This window comes from Tachypleus tridentatus, chromosome 8 (assembly GCF_004210375.1).
Source record: "Tachypleus tridentatus isolate NWPU-2018 chromosome 8, ASM421037v1, whole genome shotgun sequence".
NCBI classification, from domain to species: Eukaryota; Metazoa; Arthropoda; class Merostomata; order Xiphosura; family Limulidae; genus Tachypleus; species Tachypleus tridentatus.
The window spans coordinates 109,553,590-109,575,062 of NC_134832.1; the positions used below are offsets into that span (position 1 = coordinate 109,553,590).

General features: G+C 31.2%; 1 protein-coding gene across 3 annotated transcripts in view; it reads left to right on the forward strand.

The window, feature by feature from the left end:
- The first annotated feature begins 780 nt into the window (after nucleotides 1-780).
- The window catches only part of LOC143223197 (cell adhesion molecule Dscam1-like), a 71,861-nt gene continuing 51,168 nt past the window's right edge, over nucleotides 781-21,473 (forward strand). For all 3 annotated transcript variants that reach the window (XM_076450796.1, XM_076450795.1, XM_076450798.1), the window contains exons 1-4: nucleotides 781-955; nucleotides 5,961-6,287; nucleotides 15,191-15,352; nucleotides 17,731-17,880. In XM_076450796.1, the coding sequence (XP_076306911.1) occupies nucleotides 880-955; nucleotides 5,961-6,287; nucleotides 15,191-15,352; nucleotides 17,731-17,880 (715 nt within the window). In that variant the 5' untranslated portion in view covers nucleotides 781-879. The remainder of the gene's footprint in view (nucleotides 956-5,960; nucleotides 6,288-15,190; nucleotides 15,353-17,730; nucleotides 17,881-21,473) is intronic.

A 21,473-nucleotide genomic window follows, 5' to 3' on the forward strand; every position in this document is an offset into this window, starting at 1 on the left:
GTTACGGTCAATCCCACTATTCATTGGTAATACAGTAGTCCAAGAGTTGGCGGTGGGTGGTGATGACTGGCTGCCTTCCCTCTAGTCTTACACTGCTAAAGTAGCACGGCAAACGCGGATAGACCTTGCGTAGCTTTGCGCGACATTAAAAACAAACAAATCTAACTTACTTCAAGTATTTAAGTACCCATTATTCTAAACCACTCACACACTTTTGCATAATTTTAGGATTTTTGCATCTCTTCTGTTATTTTACTCGAAAACTTTACGTACTAAACGTATTTTTTTTAAATAATCGATACCTCACCAATCAACAAGTTCAACGTACATAGAATGCGCTATAACTTAATACTTAACCTCGATAAGAGAAAAATGAGAAAAATATTGTGACCATTCTGATACAAATAATTTCATTTGGAGATTTTAGTCCTCAACGAAAAATATTTCTGGTCTCTCAGTGACATTTTTCAAATCTTTCATAATCCAACTTTCTCACCTCTATCAACGCTCTGCCACTTCATACATGTAGCGTAAAAGAAAAACGAAACGACCGATTCGTGAAAAATCGGTAGTTTTCACTTTTTATAATTTTTTTTGTTATTATTATAAATTGTCTTCTTGTTTATGTTACTATAATGAAAAATTATGAGAATGCACGTAACTAGCTTAGAAAAAGAACTATTGGTACTACATTTGTAAAGCATCTTTGCCTTTGCGCGCGCACGAATTATGGCACGTTAAAAGGCACGAGCCTGGTGCGTTCTTCAGAAGTGAAGCAAACATTCAAACCTCGAGTAACGAGAACGTCATATTGAGTTAGGGTGTCTCAACACAGTAATCATTAAATTTGTGTTAACAGGGAGATTAAGTTTATCGAAAATGCGAACTAGCCGAACGATGAACATGATACTGAAAATTCTAAGGGCTACATTCGGATTACTTTTTGTGTCTTTAGGTAAAAAAAATACTTATTTTTATATACTTATATATAACAGTATATATAAAACAGTTTGTGAAATGTATAATTAACGATCTATCTATCAGTATATTTATTCATTGTTCTCTAGCGCGGCATTCGGAAGCATACAAAATATTTATGTCTTCTGAACACACTATCTTTATTTAGATAGTAATATTACAATTTTTGTGCAGCTTGTAAACGAGTACTTTAATATAATATATGTAGTTTAAATTGATTTTAAAGTTATTATACGAGTTTTGCTAATTCAAAAATAACGTAGGATCTTAAACAATATTTCACTTTAATAAATTATCCGTAATATAGTGGCTCTTGGTCTTGACGAAAGTTTTGATGACGTGTTATGAACCCTAACAGCGAGGTTATCCAACCAATGCATTCTAATCATTATGGTTCAGTGGCAATTCTCCGGGTTTATAACTATAAACATCGGGTTTAGATATCAACGGTGGGTAAATCACAGAGAGTATATTGTGTACCTTCGTACTTAGTAACAAACAAACAAAAGTAACCATTATAAGATATTGTTTTATGATTTTGCATACAGTTAGTTAGAACAATATAATAAATTATGGATTAGTGGTAGTTTGCTTTCATCAAAAATTAATTATAATTACTAGTATATCACTGATAATTGTGAATTAGAAAGTTGTTTTGCCTTTACTGCATATGTTTTATGTTGACAATAAAAATGTTGTTTGTTTGCGTAATTATCACATTCATACGTCTTTTACTTAACTTCATTTATTTGTTAGGAAAACTTGATCATAGCCGTTTGTCTATAACTGTCTTTAATTTTGAACCAATAGACTAGGAAAAAGGCAAATATTCATCAGCACCATCTCCAAACGTGTGAACTACTGTAATTGAATAGTGGCATTTAACATTCTTATAACGAAGTCAAGCCCGCAAAGTGTGGAGTTAGTTTCAGAGGCAATGGAACACAAACTATGAACCTGCAGATTCACAGTTCGAAAGTCAAACTACCCAGTCCTATCCAGTAACTATTTTTTTTTAAATAATGCGATAACTTCAAGACACCCGTCACTAATGAAACAAACTTACCTTTAACTAAGATGCATTAATACGTAATTCCTATAATTATTAAGTAATATTCACATGGACCAGTCGATAAAGAATAATTTAATATGATATGTTTCCTGTCCAAAAGTAAAAAAAAAAAAATTAAGTCTGTAATATTAACCAATCTTTAAATAAAATTAAACTTTTTCTCACATATAATTTTCACGTTCAGTTACACACTACGTTTTAAAGGCTGTTTCACAGAATAAAATAACGTCTTAATGAATATAATAAAGTAATATAGACATTTGATTGAGAACTAAACCCACAATTTATGTATTAATAATTGTCCTTACGTTAATCTTGACAGTTTTTTTAAGGAATGACATTTCATTTGTTGCTAGGTGATAATATTAGCTTACATTTTACTATTATTTCGCTCTAACGATATAATGAAATGATTAATTAATCTATACATTTTTGTTTGCATAGTGATATATATTTATTGTACGTATTACTGTGTCATTTACTGATCAACCGTTCTTGTACGTCAGCGTGTGTAGAATATAATCATAGGAGAAACTAAGAATTATAGTAATTTTTATATATTGAAAGTTTTCTCTACTCTGTTTATTCGACATGGACTTCAAGTTAGAGTAGTACTGGTATAGCATCTCTATGACATCTTGTTTGTTCCTTTGTTTATTTTTGAATTTTGCACAAAGCTACACGAGGGTTACCTGCGCTAGTCGTCCCTAATTTAACAGTGTAAGACTAGAGGGAAGGTAGCTAGCCATCACTACTCACTGCCAACTCTTAGGCTACTCTTTTACCAACCAATATATTGGTATTGATCGTCGTATAATAACGCCCCCACGGTTGAAAGGACGAACATGTTTGGTGAGACGGAGATTCGAATCTAACCACCTGGCCATGCCGGGCCTTCCATGGCGTCTTGCTTATTTGCTATATATTGTAAGTGAGAGACTTTGAATGTTCACGGTGTGCAATATCATTTTATCCCAATACGTCGTACATTCACCTGTCTTATAAATTATCTTACCATTTACCTATGTTAATCCGATAGTGATTACAGAGACAATACATTTATATTCTCTATATATATTCTTTATATACTTTATATTATAAAGTGTCACGCTACATATTTTCATCATTATGGTCATTAAAAAATTCACATTTAGGCAACACATTTTACTATGAAATGTTTACGAAAAAACACGAACGATACCACGGGCACATTGTGTATGGATTACATTTGATGCTTTCCATACGCAAACCAAATAGTTGTTGTCTTTGTTGCAAGGAATAAAAACGCGTGCTTTATCGTCTGTAATTTACCTCATCTACGTGTACAAGACTTTCCATCATATATTTAACCCATACATTATTATAGTGTACTAAAGCTAGGTGTACTTCATGGTATAAAAATATTCTAGACAAACCAATTTAAATCCTTTTATCTAATTACATATTCATTCTTTCGTTTATTTTATTTTGATCTCGTTAGGGTATGAGACACTAGATGATGATTGTCGTATGAATTTTAGATTTTATGATCATTTTAATAATGTTTACGAAGATTCAGATGAGCTTAATGAAAGTTATGCGACGTGACATCTGTTTTATTACGTATACGATCTTGTTATGTTTAAAGAATGTAATATGCTTTTGCTAAAGAAAATAGTTAATATCTTCCTGAAACGATCAAATGCTATTTATGTTATATATAATTCATATATTGATTATGTTATTAGGCATTCAGTAACTAACTCTCACTAATGTAAGTTAGTATTTACAGTATTAGCGTTCGTTTGAAGTGTTTTTTTATTATATATTTCCAATCGAACTAGAAGTTTTTTAACAAATTCTGCCTCGTCGTTAGTTTTCGGCTGGTTAATTTGACTTTAATGACTGTAATCGACAAGCAAAATCTGTTTAATATGCTTAGAACTTAAACCTGAATTGGTTTTTCAAAACCATTAAAAAAGAATGAATGCATATACAATTTACTCTGTTTTTCTAATTAACTGTCACTCTATCTACTCATTCATTTATCACTCTGCTTCGCTAACTTTCTATCAACTTTATTTGCGTGAGTAGTTTAAATGCGATAATAAAAGAGTTGGACACGATATTCCAGAAATTTCTATGGAAAGCTGTTTTGTTTTTGTTGTAACCGTTAACCCAATGTTGCAAGTTTGTGCAGTATTCGTTATTTCATGGTTGTTTAAATCGTGCTATCTGCAAAGATTGGCACGGCCAGAAGCTATTGCATGTTCCATTTTATGTTGTTTAACGTAACAAGAAATAAGCCTTTATAATTAACATCTAAGTTACACTTGAACACGTATACCTTTTATTGCTAGGAGTGCGTCTTTTAAAGACGTGTTTCGAATGAATCTCGTCACAAACGAGTATATACCACCGTTTTGAACACGCACGACATTTCCCAATTAATTGCACTGCTGCTTCTGTCTATGTCATTTTTATTTTTTCTAATTAATAAACTCATCTGTCTATCTATCTGTCTCGGATTACTACTGAAAATTTCTTGAAATCACGTCGTGCTCCAACAAAAAACCTTTCCTGTCCTTTATTATGGGTCAATGGTTTCCTAAAAATCATAAATGTTCTAATAAATAAATAAAAATCGCAACGTAGCCAGAATAAAGGTTTATTTATTTGTAATAACTTGGTTTTTCGAGAAAGGAGAACGTATAAGTTATTTAATAGAAAATGTTTAATTTTTTTCTTCTTGCTGGCTCTACATAAAACTATTGGTGAAATAAATTATTCATTTACGACGGGAAAAGCTGTTTCATTGATCAATATGTTTTATTGTCGTCAAGAAGGAATTTTAAAAGTGAAAAGTGTGAAGCATTATGCCATCTAAATACGAAGGAGTAGCTGCGAGTTATAGCGTTTAAATATATTTTATATTTACAGTCTCAAAAATGTGATATGTTTTTTCAGTCTTATTTTGTGTTGTTAAAGTATCTGAAAGTTTTTGATGCATTCTCTGATTTGGCAAATGAAATAAAAGTAATATTGATACATAGAGCAATGAGAACTCGGTATAGGAAATAAAATTTTCTAGCTTGAAAATAAAAAGAAAGAGACAAGAACATCTTAGAGCTATAAATACTGATGAAAGTATTAATTTTTATCACTTTTATCTAATTACATTATGTGGTTAAGGTTTACAGTCAAATTGAGTTTATTAATAAATCATATGATAAAAGTGTTTAATAAGTTTTTAAAATATAACACAGGCTTACAGGGTCGACGTTAATATATACAATTAGGAAGTGTGGTAAACTAATTAATATTGTTCATCATTAACAATACTGACTCTGAATCTCAAGAAATTTGCCAAGATTCACGTCTTAAACATGGAACAATATACAAATTTATAAAGCTAGTGTATAAAGAACGTACGTTCTTGTAGCTGATGTAATTCATATTAGTCCTTGATATTTATAATGTGTTTTCAGTTCTATATTTTCACACTGTTAAGTGCAAACCATGTGTCTTTAAAATATAATAAGTTTAGTTTTATGTTTCACGTTATAACTGATTAGTTTCAGTTCTTTATTTTACGTTGTCAGGTGGAAACCACGTGTCTCTAAAAATATAACAAATTTAGTGCTATGTTTTACTGTATAACTCATTACTTATAGGAGTAAAACACGTTTACAGGGGCAACAGTAATATACTCATTTAGTAACCGCTGGGCATTGTTATATCGCTCAACATCAAACAATACTGACCCTGAATCTTGTGACACATTAATAACGAACTTAAAGTTTTCATTACTTTTAACATAACACTGTATTATAAGATGTCGAATTCTTAAAATCACACAGCCTGAATCTACTGTTTGCTTGACACTTCTTGTTCTACAGAATATAATTATTAATATTCATTCCCACTTCAGACAGTTTGGCCACTTCTGAGTCGACGATGACGCGAGGTCCCAGGTTTCTAGAGGGTCATCCTGACGTTGTAGAATTTACTAATACATCAGGTGTGGTAATTCATTGTCGTGCTGATGGTCAACCTCCGCCTATTGTTCAATGGATGGTAGAGAATCGGAATGTGGTCAGAAAGGGAAAACTTCAGGAGATTACCTCTGATGGGTCACTAGTATTCAAGCCCTTTCATGCCAATGATTATCGCTCAAATGTCCATTCTGCCAAGTACAAGTGTGTGGTCACTAATGTTGTTGGAATCATTCGCAGTAAAGATATCCAGGTCAGAGCAGGTAAGATCTCTAGCGTTTTATACATTTAACAAGATCAGTTTGCTAACATGTCGTCATTTAAATAGATCATTACCCAAATTTTGGTTCCGCTAAACATGTCTACAGGTGAAAGTAAAATGTAATTTTATTTTATATGTGTACATTGCTTTTTGGTCTCAAACTGAAACGACTGTAAATTAGTTTGGAATCAACGGTAATATAGTATACACAGTTATCTATAGGTAGAGTTATAATATATTTCTTTGTTTATAAAAGTAAAGAAGAACATTTTTGAGAGCCTTGAAATTTCCTTTTATCGATCAAAATTCCTTATGTTCATTAAAACATTTTTATTGCATATTTATGTGGACTGCCATGTATTTCAGTCTAATTACTTCTAAAGAATGAGAGTTTCAAATCCTCTAGATAAGATTAATTTTGTTAGGTTGTTTCATCTTATATCTGCTTCCTTGTTATATTTATCTTCTGTAATATTTGTTCATAGAAACAATGATATGACGACTCTATACAATAGTTGTGGTTTCGAAATTATTTTAAAATTTTATTTTATTTCTTTTGTAATCAAGCACAAAGTTACAAAATAGCCTATCTGTGCTGTTCCTACCAAGGGTATCAAAACCTGGTTTCTAGCATTATAGATCTGCGGAATTATCATTGTTCCATTAGGGGTTAATATTTAAAGCTGTAAACGTATTTGTTACATTATATCATAATGACATCTAGACGTATTGAGACGCTGTATTTCATTTTTGTAAGTCACTAAATTGCAAATTATTAAATATTCATATGTTGTAAAAGTAATTTTTTTGAAAAAATCATATTTTTGCACCAACCTAAATAAATAGTTATTTCTAAGCAAGTTTGTTTCTCATCGCGAATTCGTCGTTTGAAATTATAGTTGACTAAATATTACATGCTTCTACACACTATCAAATAGTGTGTATACAGTTATTACTACATAGGTGGGGGTATAAAGTTTAAGAAAACATTAAGTAATTTTGAATAACATTCGATGCTGACATTCTGATAAATAGTGCAACGTTCTCAGCATAATTAAACAATACCATTGACGTGATCGCTTGACACACTTTAATTTCTGTCCAGGAATAAACATATCTATTACAGAATTTTGTGTGTGTGTTTTTGTTTGTTTTTTTCGATTTGAATATTTTGACTGCTATTTTACCCACATTTTCATTTTCGAAGTTGGTATAAAAACGTTTAATGTGCACTTGAATTTTAATGGACAACAACTATATCAGTTTGCCTTTTGAATTCATTTACAAATCACAGCTATTACAGATATTCCTATTTGCTTGTATTTCGAGTAGGAAAGTCGTTTATAATACGTAAAAACGTATAAGTGAAGCGAGGCCCGAAAGCTAGAAAATGGTATGTTTAAAATACAATCAGTATAAATGTGTTTTCTCTTTCAAATATTTGTGCATTTGCCTAATGGAGTATTATGAAAAAAACAAAGTAAAAGTGTGTTGTTTGTTTCTCGTCTCACTTCTTTACGATATACGTTGTTCGGAAAACACTCTGCCTTATGGATCTCCTGTGCTTACCTTTATTGACAAACTGTATTTTATGTTTGAAATATATTTGTATATCTCGTTACGTCGCAGCTTTTGCACATATATTTCATTTAAGGCAGGCACACCTCATAAGATCTATTATGTTTACACATACTCAGTACGTGTTTAAACCACGAATCCATTCTCTGGTGAATATCAATGGTATATACACTTCACTTCTCACGCGCTGTCAAATATGTATTTCCACACGGCATGTGCAAGTGAAATGAATTTAGTATTGAACTTCCTACTGAGCTAAGTCGAATTTCCCTGATATTATTTGCTGCAATTTTCCTCGCTCTATGACGTCAGTAATTTAGTTCACTTTAAATTGATGTAGCTTGTTATTTTGACGATTCCACAGTATCTAATGGAAAAGTTTCCAAGAATTTTAGAATGGCAAATAATCATTATGTGAAAAACATTTAGTTCAAGGATATTTGCAGGTGTTACTTTTAGGTGCAAAAATGTTTTAGTGTAAGAGTTTTCACAAACATTGTCATTTAAATGTCGTTTATTTTTGATAATGTTTTGATGTGTTACATGAAAGTAGCTGTCATTTATGCCAATCATTGAATAAAAATGTCAATCAAATGCATAATGTTGAAATTACGATTTTATGAAAATAATATAACATATCTTGTTAAGAAAAATCACAATTTTACTTACTTCAATTAATTTCAATTTATTTTATTCACATGTTAGTTGCAATAAATTTTACTTCTAGCCCAAGTTAAAATAGTTACAATGTTTTTGGACCTGAAGACCTGATGACACTAAAAACTATTTATTTCATTTATATAACACCTGATACACGAGCCAGTCTTACATATTTATGTGAATAAAAAGTGTGAGTCAAAATAAAAACAAAGACTTGGGTTGTTTTGATTAGTAATAATAATAAAAAAACGTTTGGCATTACTTTGGAGGTCCATGTCGTTGTATTAGGCTCGTGACTTGACCCTCAAGTAGTAAAGTCAACATGGGAAATTACCTTATAAATGTGAAGTGAAACGATGTAGTAACGAAATATGTTTGAAGTGTTTTAAATGTGATGGATTAAATGTAGTGGTTAAGCTAAGCTGTGGATCCAGGTCGGATAATGGAATAACTTATTCGAAGATATTTTAATCTTAATACTAAAAGACGCTGGGCTGCCTCTTGTAGGTGAAATGTTAAAAACGAATAAAATCCTACACAACATTAAACAAACTAGTATCAACGTGATTCGTATAAAATCAGGCTTCATTTCGAAACGTCGTCCATTCCATCTAGACACTCTTGTATATCATTCCTCCAAGGCTTTCTCCATAAGTGTCACGCTGAACTAGACACTTGCTGCTCGTTCTGCATTTGTTTGCTAACCAAATCACTTGTAAAATAACAATTAATCTTCTTTTTTTGTATTCTAGCAAATGATTTAAATGTCATCATTGATAATACTGCTTGATGGAGTTGTACTAAGGATATTACCTAGGGGTATGAAAAATGTTTAAGGCTCAGCCTAAAACCATGAACTTTCAGGATGACGAAGAAGTAGTCGTTAATGTTCTACCTTTGGTTTGAAGTGTCTTTATCCTATATATTTTCTGGGAAAACATGTGCATTAAGAAGGTTGTACAAACTTTGAATTTATCCAGGAGTGATGGCACTCAAAATTATTTGTCTTTTAACTAAAAATAAATGAAACCTATATAACGTACGAAACAGTTAGTATTAACATAATTTTTGTAAATCAGGTTTCATTTTAAAACATTAAAATGGTATAATTTGACGCTCAGACAGTTGAAAATTGTGAATTTAAGCGTTTAAGTGTTACTCTCATGAAGAAGGTTATTTTGCTTACCATGACACGAGATGAATGTTACCAGTGTAAGAGCTATAAACATCTCATCCAATGTATGTTTATTGTCATGAAGTGCATTATTCAGTAAATGAACTGATAATAATAATAAAACATGCCTAGAAGCATCTGTGCAATGAATTTTAAAGGGCTGTTATTCAAAGGACATACAATGTTCATTAAGTCTCTCTATCACGTTACGTGCTTGTATCTTTGTCAATAAAACCAATTCTTTTATTAACAAACATTCTGCACCTCCTGACATTTTCTAGTGTCCAATAAATGGATTCAAAATTTGGTTTGATCTTTAAGTAAATGTTCGAATGGTTATTTTAGTGATAATATAGCATTTAGACTTACCTTTGCTTCGTTTCATTTGTAGTTAAGCACATAAGCACATAACTACACAACAGGCTATCTGTGCTGTGCCCACCACGGGTATGGAAGCCCGGTGTATTTAGAGCTAACTAAGTTAAAAAAATTGAAAAAGGTGTATCCTACAACGTAAAGTTTCCTACTTTTATATACATTAAGTCACTAATTAGACGACGAGCATACTCTCAAGACATTTTTCGATTTTGTGTATAACTTTTAGCCATGTTACCTTACATCAGATGCGTATTTTATTTTCCAAAGAAATAACATACAAGAAGCATGCTTATGTGGGAGTTATGGCAAAAGTGCCGAGAGAAATAATTACAAAAACAGATAAAACCAATGGAACATTGGAACATGAACAAAAATAAAAAGTGTGTACTTCATCTTTTCTAACGTGTTTAGATCTTGTACACCACATTACTTGGCTCTGAGTGCCATCCATCACAAAGATGTGACAAGAACATTTCGAGATGCGAAACTATGAAGCATTAGTTACTATGTTCAACATTATTCCTTTTACTTTTCCAACAATTGATCATTTTGTAAGACACACACTCAGGTTTTCCATGTTTCTTTTATATCACTCCTCCGTTTAGTTTCTCTCAGCATTCTTAGTTTTTCCTATAGAAGCTATTGTGCTTCTCACAACAAATTGATATGAATTTTGTTCTACAGAGGCGTTACTGATGAAACCACGACAATAATAAGTTCCACTTGAATAAATATTGTGATAAGCTTCCGGTCATAAGAACCAGCATCATATTAATTATCTTTGAAAACATTACTCTATATACGGTTCCTTCAAATTTTAAATATCCTAGTATTATGCCATGTTGGTTGTATAGTTTTTTGTTTTGTTTTTAGTATTAATGTAAAGACATTGTCTTAAGTAACATTACAGGACACGAAATATTTACTTTGGATAAGGCATTTTTAAGCTAAATGGTAACTTACGCGACACATGAATGAGAGATCCAGGAACTGTAGGTACAACTGTCTTTAATTATGAACTACTGATACGAGTGAAAACAGCAATATATGCTACCGGAAGATCTTTCTCCAACTTCGAACCACTTAAGTGCACTGCTTCTCTTATAAAGAAACCCACAGCTAAGAGCATGAAGTGTGATCAGCTGCATAGTGACGCGCACCTTGGAACTTCCGATTCGCAGCCTGGCACGCTAGCCATAAGCCACGTCTGATCCTGTCACTTTAGAAATTAATTACGTGAATGTATGACCATTTTGGAGACAGTTGAACAATTTGACACATCAATATATTTTATGTAACTAACTTTATAAAAATCACTAATTTATTAAGAGCGTGTATAAAACTCCATATGTGACTTACTAATATTATTATCTTAAAAGATATAAAATCATTTATAAATAAATTAGATAAAATGAGCGATTTATATCAAGTTCATGCTATCGAACGGATTTAACATTAGGTCTAGGTTAGTTATTGGTAAAAGTTATACACATAATGATAAAACAAACATGAATGTGATAATAGGAAGCATTTATTAAATGTAATTATATACATAAGTAAACAACCTGAATATACAAATATAAGACGAGAGTTTGCGGCTGAAACGAATTAGTTCAAATAAAGTAAGTTTAAATCTAGTGAAGGCTGTGTAATATTTAGAGAAGGTTTGTTTTGAATTTCGCGCAAAGTTACATGAGGGCTATCTGCGCTAGCTGGCCCTAATTTAGCAGTGTAAGACTAGTGGGAAGGCAGCTAGTCATCACCACCCACCGCCAACTCTTGGGTTACTCTATTACCAACAAATAGTGGGATTGATCGTTACATTATAACGCCCCTACGGCTGAAAGGACGAACATGTTTGGTGTGACGGGGATTCGAATCTCGACCCTCAGATTACAAGTCGAGTGCCTTAATTCACCTGGCCATGCCGGACCTATTTAGAGAAGGAAGGAAAGGTTTATGTTTCTCTTATAAGAAGTTCAATATCAAGTTTGGCTGCAGAGAAAAATTTTACAGTGGACACTGAAATCGGATGTCCTGTTTCGGTATTGTGGAGTTGAAAGAGTTTTTAACCTTCTTCTCAGTTTTCATAGATACACGCATGTGTTCACACATTCGTACTTTAAGTTGACGTTTGGTTTCACCAATACGGGATGACCTACAGCTTCCAAACGTGTATAAGTAGACAATGTGTGAACAATGGACAGTCAGCAAACAATCTTTTGTAGTGGAAATCTTTTATTAGTCTTAAATTCGGTTTCATAATAACTTATACATGAATTTGGAAATAGTAAGTGTTAAATAATTTTTTAAACTGTTTCATGATAAGGAGGCTTTGTTTCTAGATATGGTAAGCAGGTATATATGGGAATTTTGGGTACAGTATGTACCTTAGGTAGTTTGACAAACAACTAAGTTAAGAACGTGGAAATCGAAGAGAAGCATAGGGCAGCAGTTTTGAAATAGAACGTTTTGTATGGAAGTAATTTCTTTGTGAAGGGCTAGCTAGGTAGGATGAGGTAAGTTTGTAGGCTCTATTAAGCAGATTTAAACTTACAGAATTTCTTTGTTTCACGTGTTCTGTTCTTATTTGCTTACTCGAGTTGTTTACTCATATTATAACCATAAATTTTTAAGCCATAAACAAACACATTAACATGAAACAAAATACGCTGTATATTTTAATGAAATTAATTACATCCAAATGAAGCTAAATAAATAAACAAAATCATGAGAAAGAACTGCGTTATGAACAGCAAATCCCACTCTATGATTAATTATATTATAACCATAACTTTTAAGCCATAAACAAAACATATTAACATGAAACATATATATAATTCTGTTGTATTTACAAATTTGGTTTGTTTAATTTTTACCTCTGTATTGTTGATGATGGAATTGTGATGATTGAGAAACATTTAACAAATGCTTCTTATTATTATGTCCGTGTTTTATTTTATCAATAAATTACGTTTTCCTAAAAATGTATCGATTACTTGCCTCTACGCTGTGTGTGTTTGTTCGGAAATAAGTACAAAGCTACACAACGAACCATCTGTGTTTTGTTCACCCAGGTTATCGAAACCCATTTTCTAGCGGTGTGAGTCCGCAGACGTGCCGCTATGTCACTAGAGGACTCTCTACCTTCTGATATATGTATTGAAATCAATCAGTTTATATTATTTAGAACTTATATGAAATATATGAAGCAGCTTGTCTGAATACATTAGATAAATAACTGAATTTACCTTAACATTAGTAATTAACCCATAAGTTAAAATGTCTTCAATATCACCAAAGCTGTTGTAGGAAGAAAAAGACAAAATTGTCATTTAAAAAACAATATATTCAAGTCTGAGAAACAAAAAAGAACAAACTATCTTATTATTTTTAAGAACATAATGACGTGAATTTCGAGAAAAATATTTTTTTTTCCTAAAGTTTAACCTGGACACGAATTTTTGTGTTGTAACCTGGTTCTCATATCGTGAGTATAAGCTGACTCAGCGATGTATGTCTTTGTAGGATGAGGTTTCAGATCAATGTTCAATTTGACCGTTATTTTTCTTTTCATCACATGCTATTAGACTGACCTCATGAAGAGGGTTTTTGAAGTTCCTCAGGGGACTTTCTTCTCTGATTGTCTGTGCACAAGTCTATGGGTAACGAGGAGCACATGGGAAAATGTACTAACGTGATCACTTGATGACTTACTATGTATAATCAACCACTAGGTTAGTTATCTAAAGACAAAAAATAACAGCTTAACTTGAAGAGCTTTAACCAACAGAGGTTTCGGAGAGGAAAGACTGCTCAACTAATGTACTTCTTTAGCTGTTACTTTGACGTTATGTATGGTGATCTTATTTTCTTTGCTTCCTTCATCTAATTAAGAAAGACGGGTCTTTTCCATCGTGAAATTTCGTTGTATTCAATTGATTTGGTAGCAAAATAATACCCTTGTAAGAACAGGATAAAGGAAGTAAAAATACAGTTTAGTTTTCCATCAACGTGTACTTGTTTAGACCTTCCCGGAGTATCTAGAGACTGAAAGTAATTTATCTCTACATTTTATAAATTAATCTTACCGGGTTCATCAACCATGAAACTACCTTTGTCCATGCAGTAACATTTTAACTTTAACCTTCGAAATAATTTAGAAGTATTTAAAAAATCAGAATAAAATAAACCCACTGAAACATTTATTAATGTTTTATTATTTAAAACTACTGATTTTGTTATAATGGAGATAACACAATCATTATACGTAAAACTTTGCAACGTAAGTTTAGTCGCTTTATATATACATTTTTTTTCATTTTTTTATATTTGAAGAGGAACATTGTAATCCTTGTATTCTTGGTTAGATTTAGCATAGACAGTTAAATAATGTGCTAACAGTAGTTAATACATATATATACATACGTGTGTGTGTATCAATAGAAAAGTGATAAGCTTAAAAGTAGCATTATCAGCACATGTATTAAGTACTAGTATGTTACAAGAGGAACATGAATTTTTCATATGTTGTTCAGAATCTTAATCTAATAAAAGCTATTGTTGCACGAAGTGCAATAAATTTTAGTTACCATAAAGACCTTAACATGTATAACAGAGAAAGAGGTCCGATAAGACAGAGGGGAATAACTATAGAATGTTAACATGGATCCTATTTCTAGAACAACAATGAATTGCTCCATTGCAAGGGTAATTTTTTTACATCTGCAGCACTTTTTGTTATCAATATTTTCTACTTGTCACTCGTCTGTCTAGTCAAACGTTTTTGCTTGTCCTACATACGTTAATAATTTATTGTAATTAAAGCACTCAACTAATACTTTTTATATAGCATTTTTGCACAGTTTCATTATTTATCATCTAAATTTAAAAATACATATTTTAGAATACCAGAATGTACTTATGTCTTTAAAATGTAACTTATAAAAAATACAAAGTAGTCTAAATCTAAACAATTATACTTAAAATTATTTTATAAAAATAGATGACTTTATGGATTCAACATAACTTTTAAGAGACAAAGAAAATGGTTTAAATAAAACAGAAACGATTGCTTTTCCTTCACCATAAATACTTTGTTTGCTTACTTTCAGTTATTGTCAAACATTTTGAAGTTCAAGTCTATAATGAATATGTAATTCGAGGAAATTCGGCTGTTCTCAAATGCCATGTACCTTCCCACGTGAGAGATATCGTGACAGTGACGTCATGGATTCAAGATGAAAGTATAGAAATCACGTCCTCGACGTTACAGGGTCAGATATAATAGATTTTTTTTTTTTTGCAAATACAATTCACTTGTTTAATGTTACTTTTATTGTGAAATTATGAAGTGCCTAGCTGTATACATATATTTACGTATATAATCGACTCTGATCATGAAAGTTAAAGTTGTAGCTGTCATCCAGTCATCTTATAAAAAAAACTGTGACACATTGCCAATCCATGCATTATACAGCAGGGAAAATTATCAAAATATATCATAAGACAGTTCACTGAACAAAACTAATCAGATAAATGTCAGAGTTGGGATATAAAGAAAATTAATTTCATTTTAAGGTTCATACAGGAAATTCCACCTATATGAGAGTGACATGAATTTATTCTGATAGTACAGGATAAAAAAAAAATTTTATTTTATTTCTTGGTTATAATTGGTGTATTCAAGTTAACACATACCATGGAACAAAAACATAGAGGTATTTGCATATATTTGTATTAGTTGAACTTCAAAACTGAGCCTATTTATTTTTCTTTTTAAATAGAATAAAAATAAACAAAATTTTTATTAACAAGTATTTATTACCAAAAAACATTCCACACAATATATTATTAAAGTCTTTTAATAAAACGGTCAAACATTTTTTAAATATTAAAGTTGTGGCTAACCATATTTTATGAAATTTTCAAATTAGCAAAGGTTACGTAATGGCGGAATCATAATGAATTATCCTTATATCAGCCTTCAAACGGTCTCAGAACGTTTTCATAGCTCATAAACCACATTTATGCAACGACGGTTATAAATAACGAGTATTTGGGATGTGATGAATATTAAGTATGAATAGTAAAGGCATATACTATTATTATTAACATGTAATTTAGAAACATGCAATAGCCTCAACGTCTTTTTTGGGTGGAGTATATTAGAAGTCCAATGAAATAACGTAACATTGATCACTGTGTTCTTGTACCTGCTTTTTTCATTTTCCAAACTTTATGTCTCACAAATATTACTCCTTTAAATCATATAGCTTGTATGATATAAATCATATAGCTTGTATGATATAAATCGCTATATATTAAATTCAGATTTGCTAGATTATTTCTAATCCATATGTCGAAAAATTCAGCAAACACTATAATTTTATATTCGTTTCTTTTTTTGTCTCTGATAACTAGGTACATTGTAGTTTACAAAGAATTTAAATGTAAATAGTGGCTATTTATCCAAATTTCAGCGAATTATATTTTGGCTAGAACACGATTTCATTTACAGAAAAAAAAAGCTATGTTTCAATTCATTGAAAATAAATTCTTTTTAAATTTTAAATTTAAATCGCGGGATTTATTGGCATTGACGTATGTTTTCTTTGAATATATGTCAAGCTCACCTGGAAAACTGTTTTTCAGACACAATATACTAACTTCACTGAATGCTATAAAACCTTCAGTTATCAAGCATAAAAAATACAACCATCTTTTAAATAGCATATATTATTAAAAATAGAAAAAACTTCATATAGAAAAGGTTTATCAGAAAGACAATATTCAGTTCCAAACAAAATCTCTTATATTAGCGGCTATTCATTACGGTTTCATTGGCTGTTGAGTTAAACTGTTTTGTTTTGACCAGAAGTACTACTATTGGTGAAGGTAACAGTGAACGATGTTTTACTTATATTAACTTGCAACTTCCAACTCTTCATGTGTTTCTTAGTTTTATTAATTGAAACCATAAAACAAACAACAACGTTAAACATTTACACGCAAAGTTACGACGCTGGAAATTACTGATATTAATTTTCAAACTAAGAGTTTTTTCTTATAATATATTTCCTCAGATGCGCTTTGTGCACGAAATTATTGTAGCTATCTGCTTATACATTTAAGTAAAACATTAGAAGGGTTAAGAAGCTTATTTGACGCACCACGTTAATCATACGAGTAAAAGCTAACAGTAATTACCCATTACCTTATTTTTGTAGTTGTTTAAAAAGTGTGCTTATTGTGAAGAAAATAACAAGAAGGGATTATTACATTATCGTATTAACTAACTATTGCGCTTCGCTGAAATTAAGCATATTTCATAAAGAGAGCTAATACGTGCTTAAATCAAATAAAACTTAACAAAAGTAAGATATATTAACTTTTATCTATTCGGTTTTCAAAGTCTTTGTAATGGTACCAGAACATTATGAAATATATTGAATGTTTGTAACTATCTTATTCTGTTCTGGAGTGTTAAACAATTTAGAATGTTAGATCAAAATGCTATTATTTATTGAAAAAACACAAAAACAGAATTAGGTAATTCATTACAATTAGTTGCACTAACCTATACTTTATTTCCACCTGACATCAATATCATCTTATTTCAAACATGTTTAGAAATGCTGTTTTTTCATTCTAGGAGGAAAATACTCTATTCTACCAACAGGGGGTTTGTTGATACGTGATGTCACAGAAAAAGACGAAAGAAAAGTTTATCGTTGCCAAGTTTACAATCGTCTGACTTCAGAATCAAAAATTAGTAGCAAAAGTGGAAGAATAATTCTAACAGGTTAAGAGTTCAAATAAATAATATATCTTTTATTTTAATGTGTGCTTTTATTCACTGTGTACTTAAAAGGAATGCCACAACGTACGCTATAAGTTTCAAAAGTTTTATTGAATGTGTGTTTTTATTTATTATGTATTGAGCAGGAAATTCATTATTCATGCTACAAGCAGAGCTGGTCATGGAGTACAGGAAACCTAAGTGGAAGACTTAACGGTGCCCTCCGCACTTTTAATGTACATGAAATTATACACACATATATATAACAGAGGTTTCCGAAATAGTAGCATCTTGCTTCCTCTTTCTCAATTGACAAGGAATTGAGACGGTTTTGACTCATTGTTGATCGCAAATATGATATTATTAATTTCAGTTACTGAAAGAGTGTTTAGCACTAGCCACTGTAACTGGCAAAATTGTGTAAACAACGGACAGCTACAACAATGTTTGGAAAAACTTCATTATATCCACAATTGGGCAAAAACCTAAACAACTCTATGGTTTGCATTTCAGTATAGTTCATTTCTTTCAGAATGTTTCTTAGAAATTTTTTTAATACTTCTATGATTTCATGAGCAATGCCTTTGAATAAAAATTGAAAATACTTTGTTGCTTGCTCTAAAACTTCAACGGCGCTGTTTTGCTTTATTCGATACTGAAGGAATTTGAAGTGATTCACTTTTGAAGTTGCATCAGCGTATCATAAACTAGCGTATTGAAGAATATAACTCTGAAGTGGTGTTCTGAGTCACAAGGAGATTCAATGTCAAAAATTTATCATACTATGTTTCTCTCCTATGTAGTCTCTCAGGTGGAAAATTAGGGTTGCCACCGATTTCAACAGCTGCCTTTGTTACTTGTAGGGCATAACCAAACGTAGTTTGTCTCAGTTTATCAGTTTGTATTGTGACAGTATTTAACAACGATATTACAGATTCCAAAGAAGCTTTCCTACTGTGTAAATATTTATTAATTTTATTCATCATACTTAAGTCATACAAAACAATGAGACAAGAAAAGGAAAACACTGAATGTTTTCAAGCAAACCATTTGCTTCAGAGACGTACCACAATTTAAATCCCTTCTATGAACAAAAATTAAAGCTTATATTTATTTCGATTTTTTCTATGGTTACAACATCGTTCAATTTGATCGATGTAAAGAGTTAGGGTAGAAAAATGACAGATAAAATACAAAGTTTTACCGAAAATAAAGTTTGAAACTATCTAGGAGGTTTTAGAGATTCCAAAGGGGAAATTTGGGATTTTTGAGCTGAAAGCATTATTGTTGATCTTTGGATGCAAACTAGTTAAAATACTCAATAGATTCGAGGATAAGTCTCTTTTTAGTTTATTAAAAATACTAGACTAAAATATGATTTTGTTTGTGTGAAAGACTTATAATATTTACTGAAAGTCTGCCAAATTTTGTGAAGTTTTATATATATATATATATATACACTTTATGATAAGTGAAATGAGCTAAACATGGCCACATTTAACTGGGATTTGTACCCTCTTCTATTGGGGGCTCATGAGCTTCACATCCGCTGAACTTATCTAAGAGCTGGCCCTAGTTATAACTTTTAAAAGTTTTATTTTATTGTGATTTTTTTTTAGTGTGTACTAAACACGAACGCCATATCTTATACTATAAGCTTTATATTAATGTGTTTCTTATTCAGTGTGTGCTGAACAGGAATGCCATAAATTATGCTATAAGTTTTAAACGTTTAATGATACCACAGGTTCTGGTCCAAGAGCAATTAGATATCATCTGAGGGCAAATGTGCAAGTCGTAGGTTTCTCCAATTAAGGATGTACAATCAAAGAGACCATTTTACAGTTGAAAGCTCATTCTATTTATATATATATATATAGAACGTTAACATTTAAGGTTTTTGAAACTCGTGATCTTGCTCGTGCACCTAGTTCCTAGACGAAACCATAAGAAACTATGCTACCCTGACACTATGATTACTGAACTTCGATATTATCTGATATTTCTTTTACATGTGTGCCTATATTAATAAAACATGTCAGAAACTTAAAGATAATGTATCCGCCATAACAACAGATAAGCTACCTTACATTGCTTTTAGCTAGAAAAGAATACCAAAAAATATAACAAAAGCAATATTAACTTTAGGATGCCAGAGTTAGTGAGTGTGGGTAGAACTTATATGTATTTAAATCGGTGGTTGCAATTTTGGTAAGCCTGAATTAACTTATTTCTTTTATCTTTTGGAAGTGAACTTAGTCTGAAATCCCGTTAATACTAAAATGGTTAAGTTAGTGTCTCTGAAAATTTGAAGCGCACCTACAGGGGCAGGGGGGTGTAAAGTTGTCACTTAAAGGCGAACAATTAAGGTAGAGTCAAAAGTGTAACAATGCAAAATTAGTCGTTTCAAAATGTTTTTTATTAATGAAAATAATAGGTAATTACTACAGCATACATAACATTTTAATGTGTGTTCGTGTATTACAACTCGTCACTTAACTCATTCTTTTACTCATTCAGGGGGCGCTCAAGAAGCCATATTTATTAAAGGGGGTCTGGATAGTAAAAGTTTCGTAAACGCTAGGTTTAGTAATATCCGTGAAATATGACCTGTAGAAAACTGAAATAGAGTAATTAATTTGTTGCCATGTCTTAAGCGTAAATATATCTGAAATGTATTGCTATAGCTTTTGGATAGAAGTATGCTAAAGCATTAAACTTAATAAACTATTTTTATCTAGTTTTTCTTGAAAACTTATTTATATAATACTTAGCTTATGACGCCCTTTTGTTGCCAGAGTGGCGATGATTATGATTAAATTCCTTTCCTTAGATATACCTAACACTAATTTACTATCTTCTGACACTCTTATGTGTGATGCTATATAAGCATATATGCGATTTGATCAAAATTCTTGTCATGCCAGAAGAAGACTGTATGGAAGCATTATTAGATCTAATTCGAAGCTGTCTGTTTAAATCTCACAAAAGTCAAGAGTAAATTTCAACGTAAGCAATGATTATTTGTATTAAAAAAAAGGAAAATAATCTAAAGTAAGCTCGTTTTTAATTTTTGTTTATGTAGTTATTTACGAACTTAAACATTGAGAAAAATAATAAACATTCAGAAAAGTAATCGTATCCAACTGTAGAGAATTGGTACTATGGAACAAAACGTTTCTACTTAACTATATAATATATATACGAAGAATTTAATGTCTGGAATAAAGTAACAAAAACACAGTTACAATAATTACAAAACTATTTAAGAATGACTTGTAATGAGATTTTAATTCATGTTTGTATTTCAACTGTTTACATGTACAGCGAACTGGTGTATTATTTATCATATGTTCTGTTGTTTTTTCACAAAGGTACATCATTAAAGATATACAGTACTGTGCAAAATTGTTAGGATAAAGTCAAAAATTACATTTAGGCTACTTTCAGAAAACAATGGAAAGTGAATCACAGGTAAAACACTCAAATTTTATTAATCTTCATATTTAGTACAATAGAAACTCAGTGGAAGTGTTTGAGTTCAGCAAACAATTAATATTTTGTGTCCCTTTTTTGCTTTAATAACTGCAAATTAT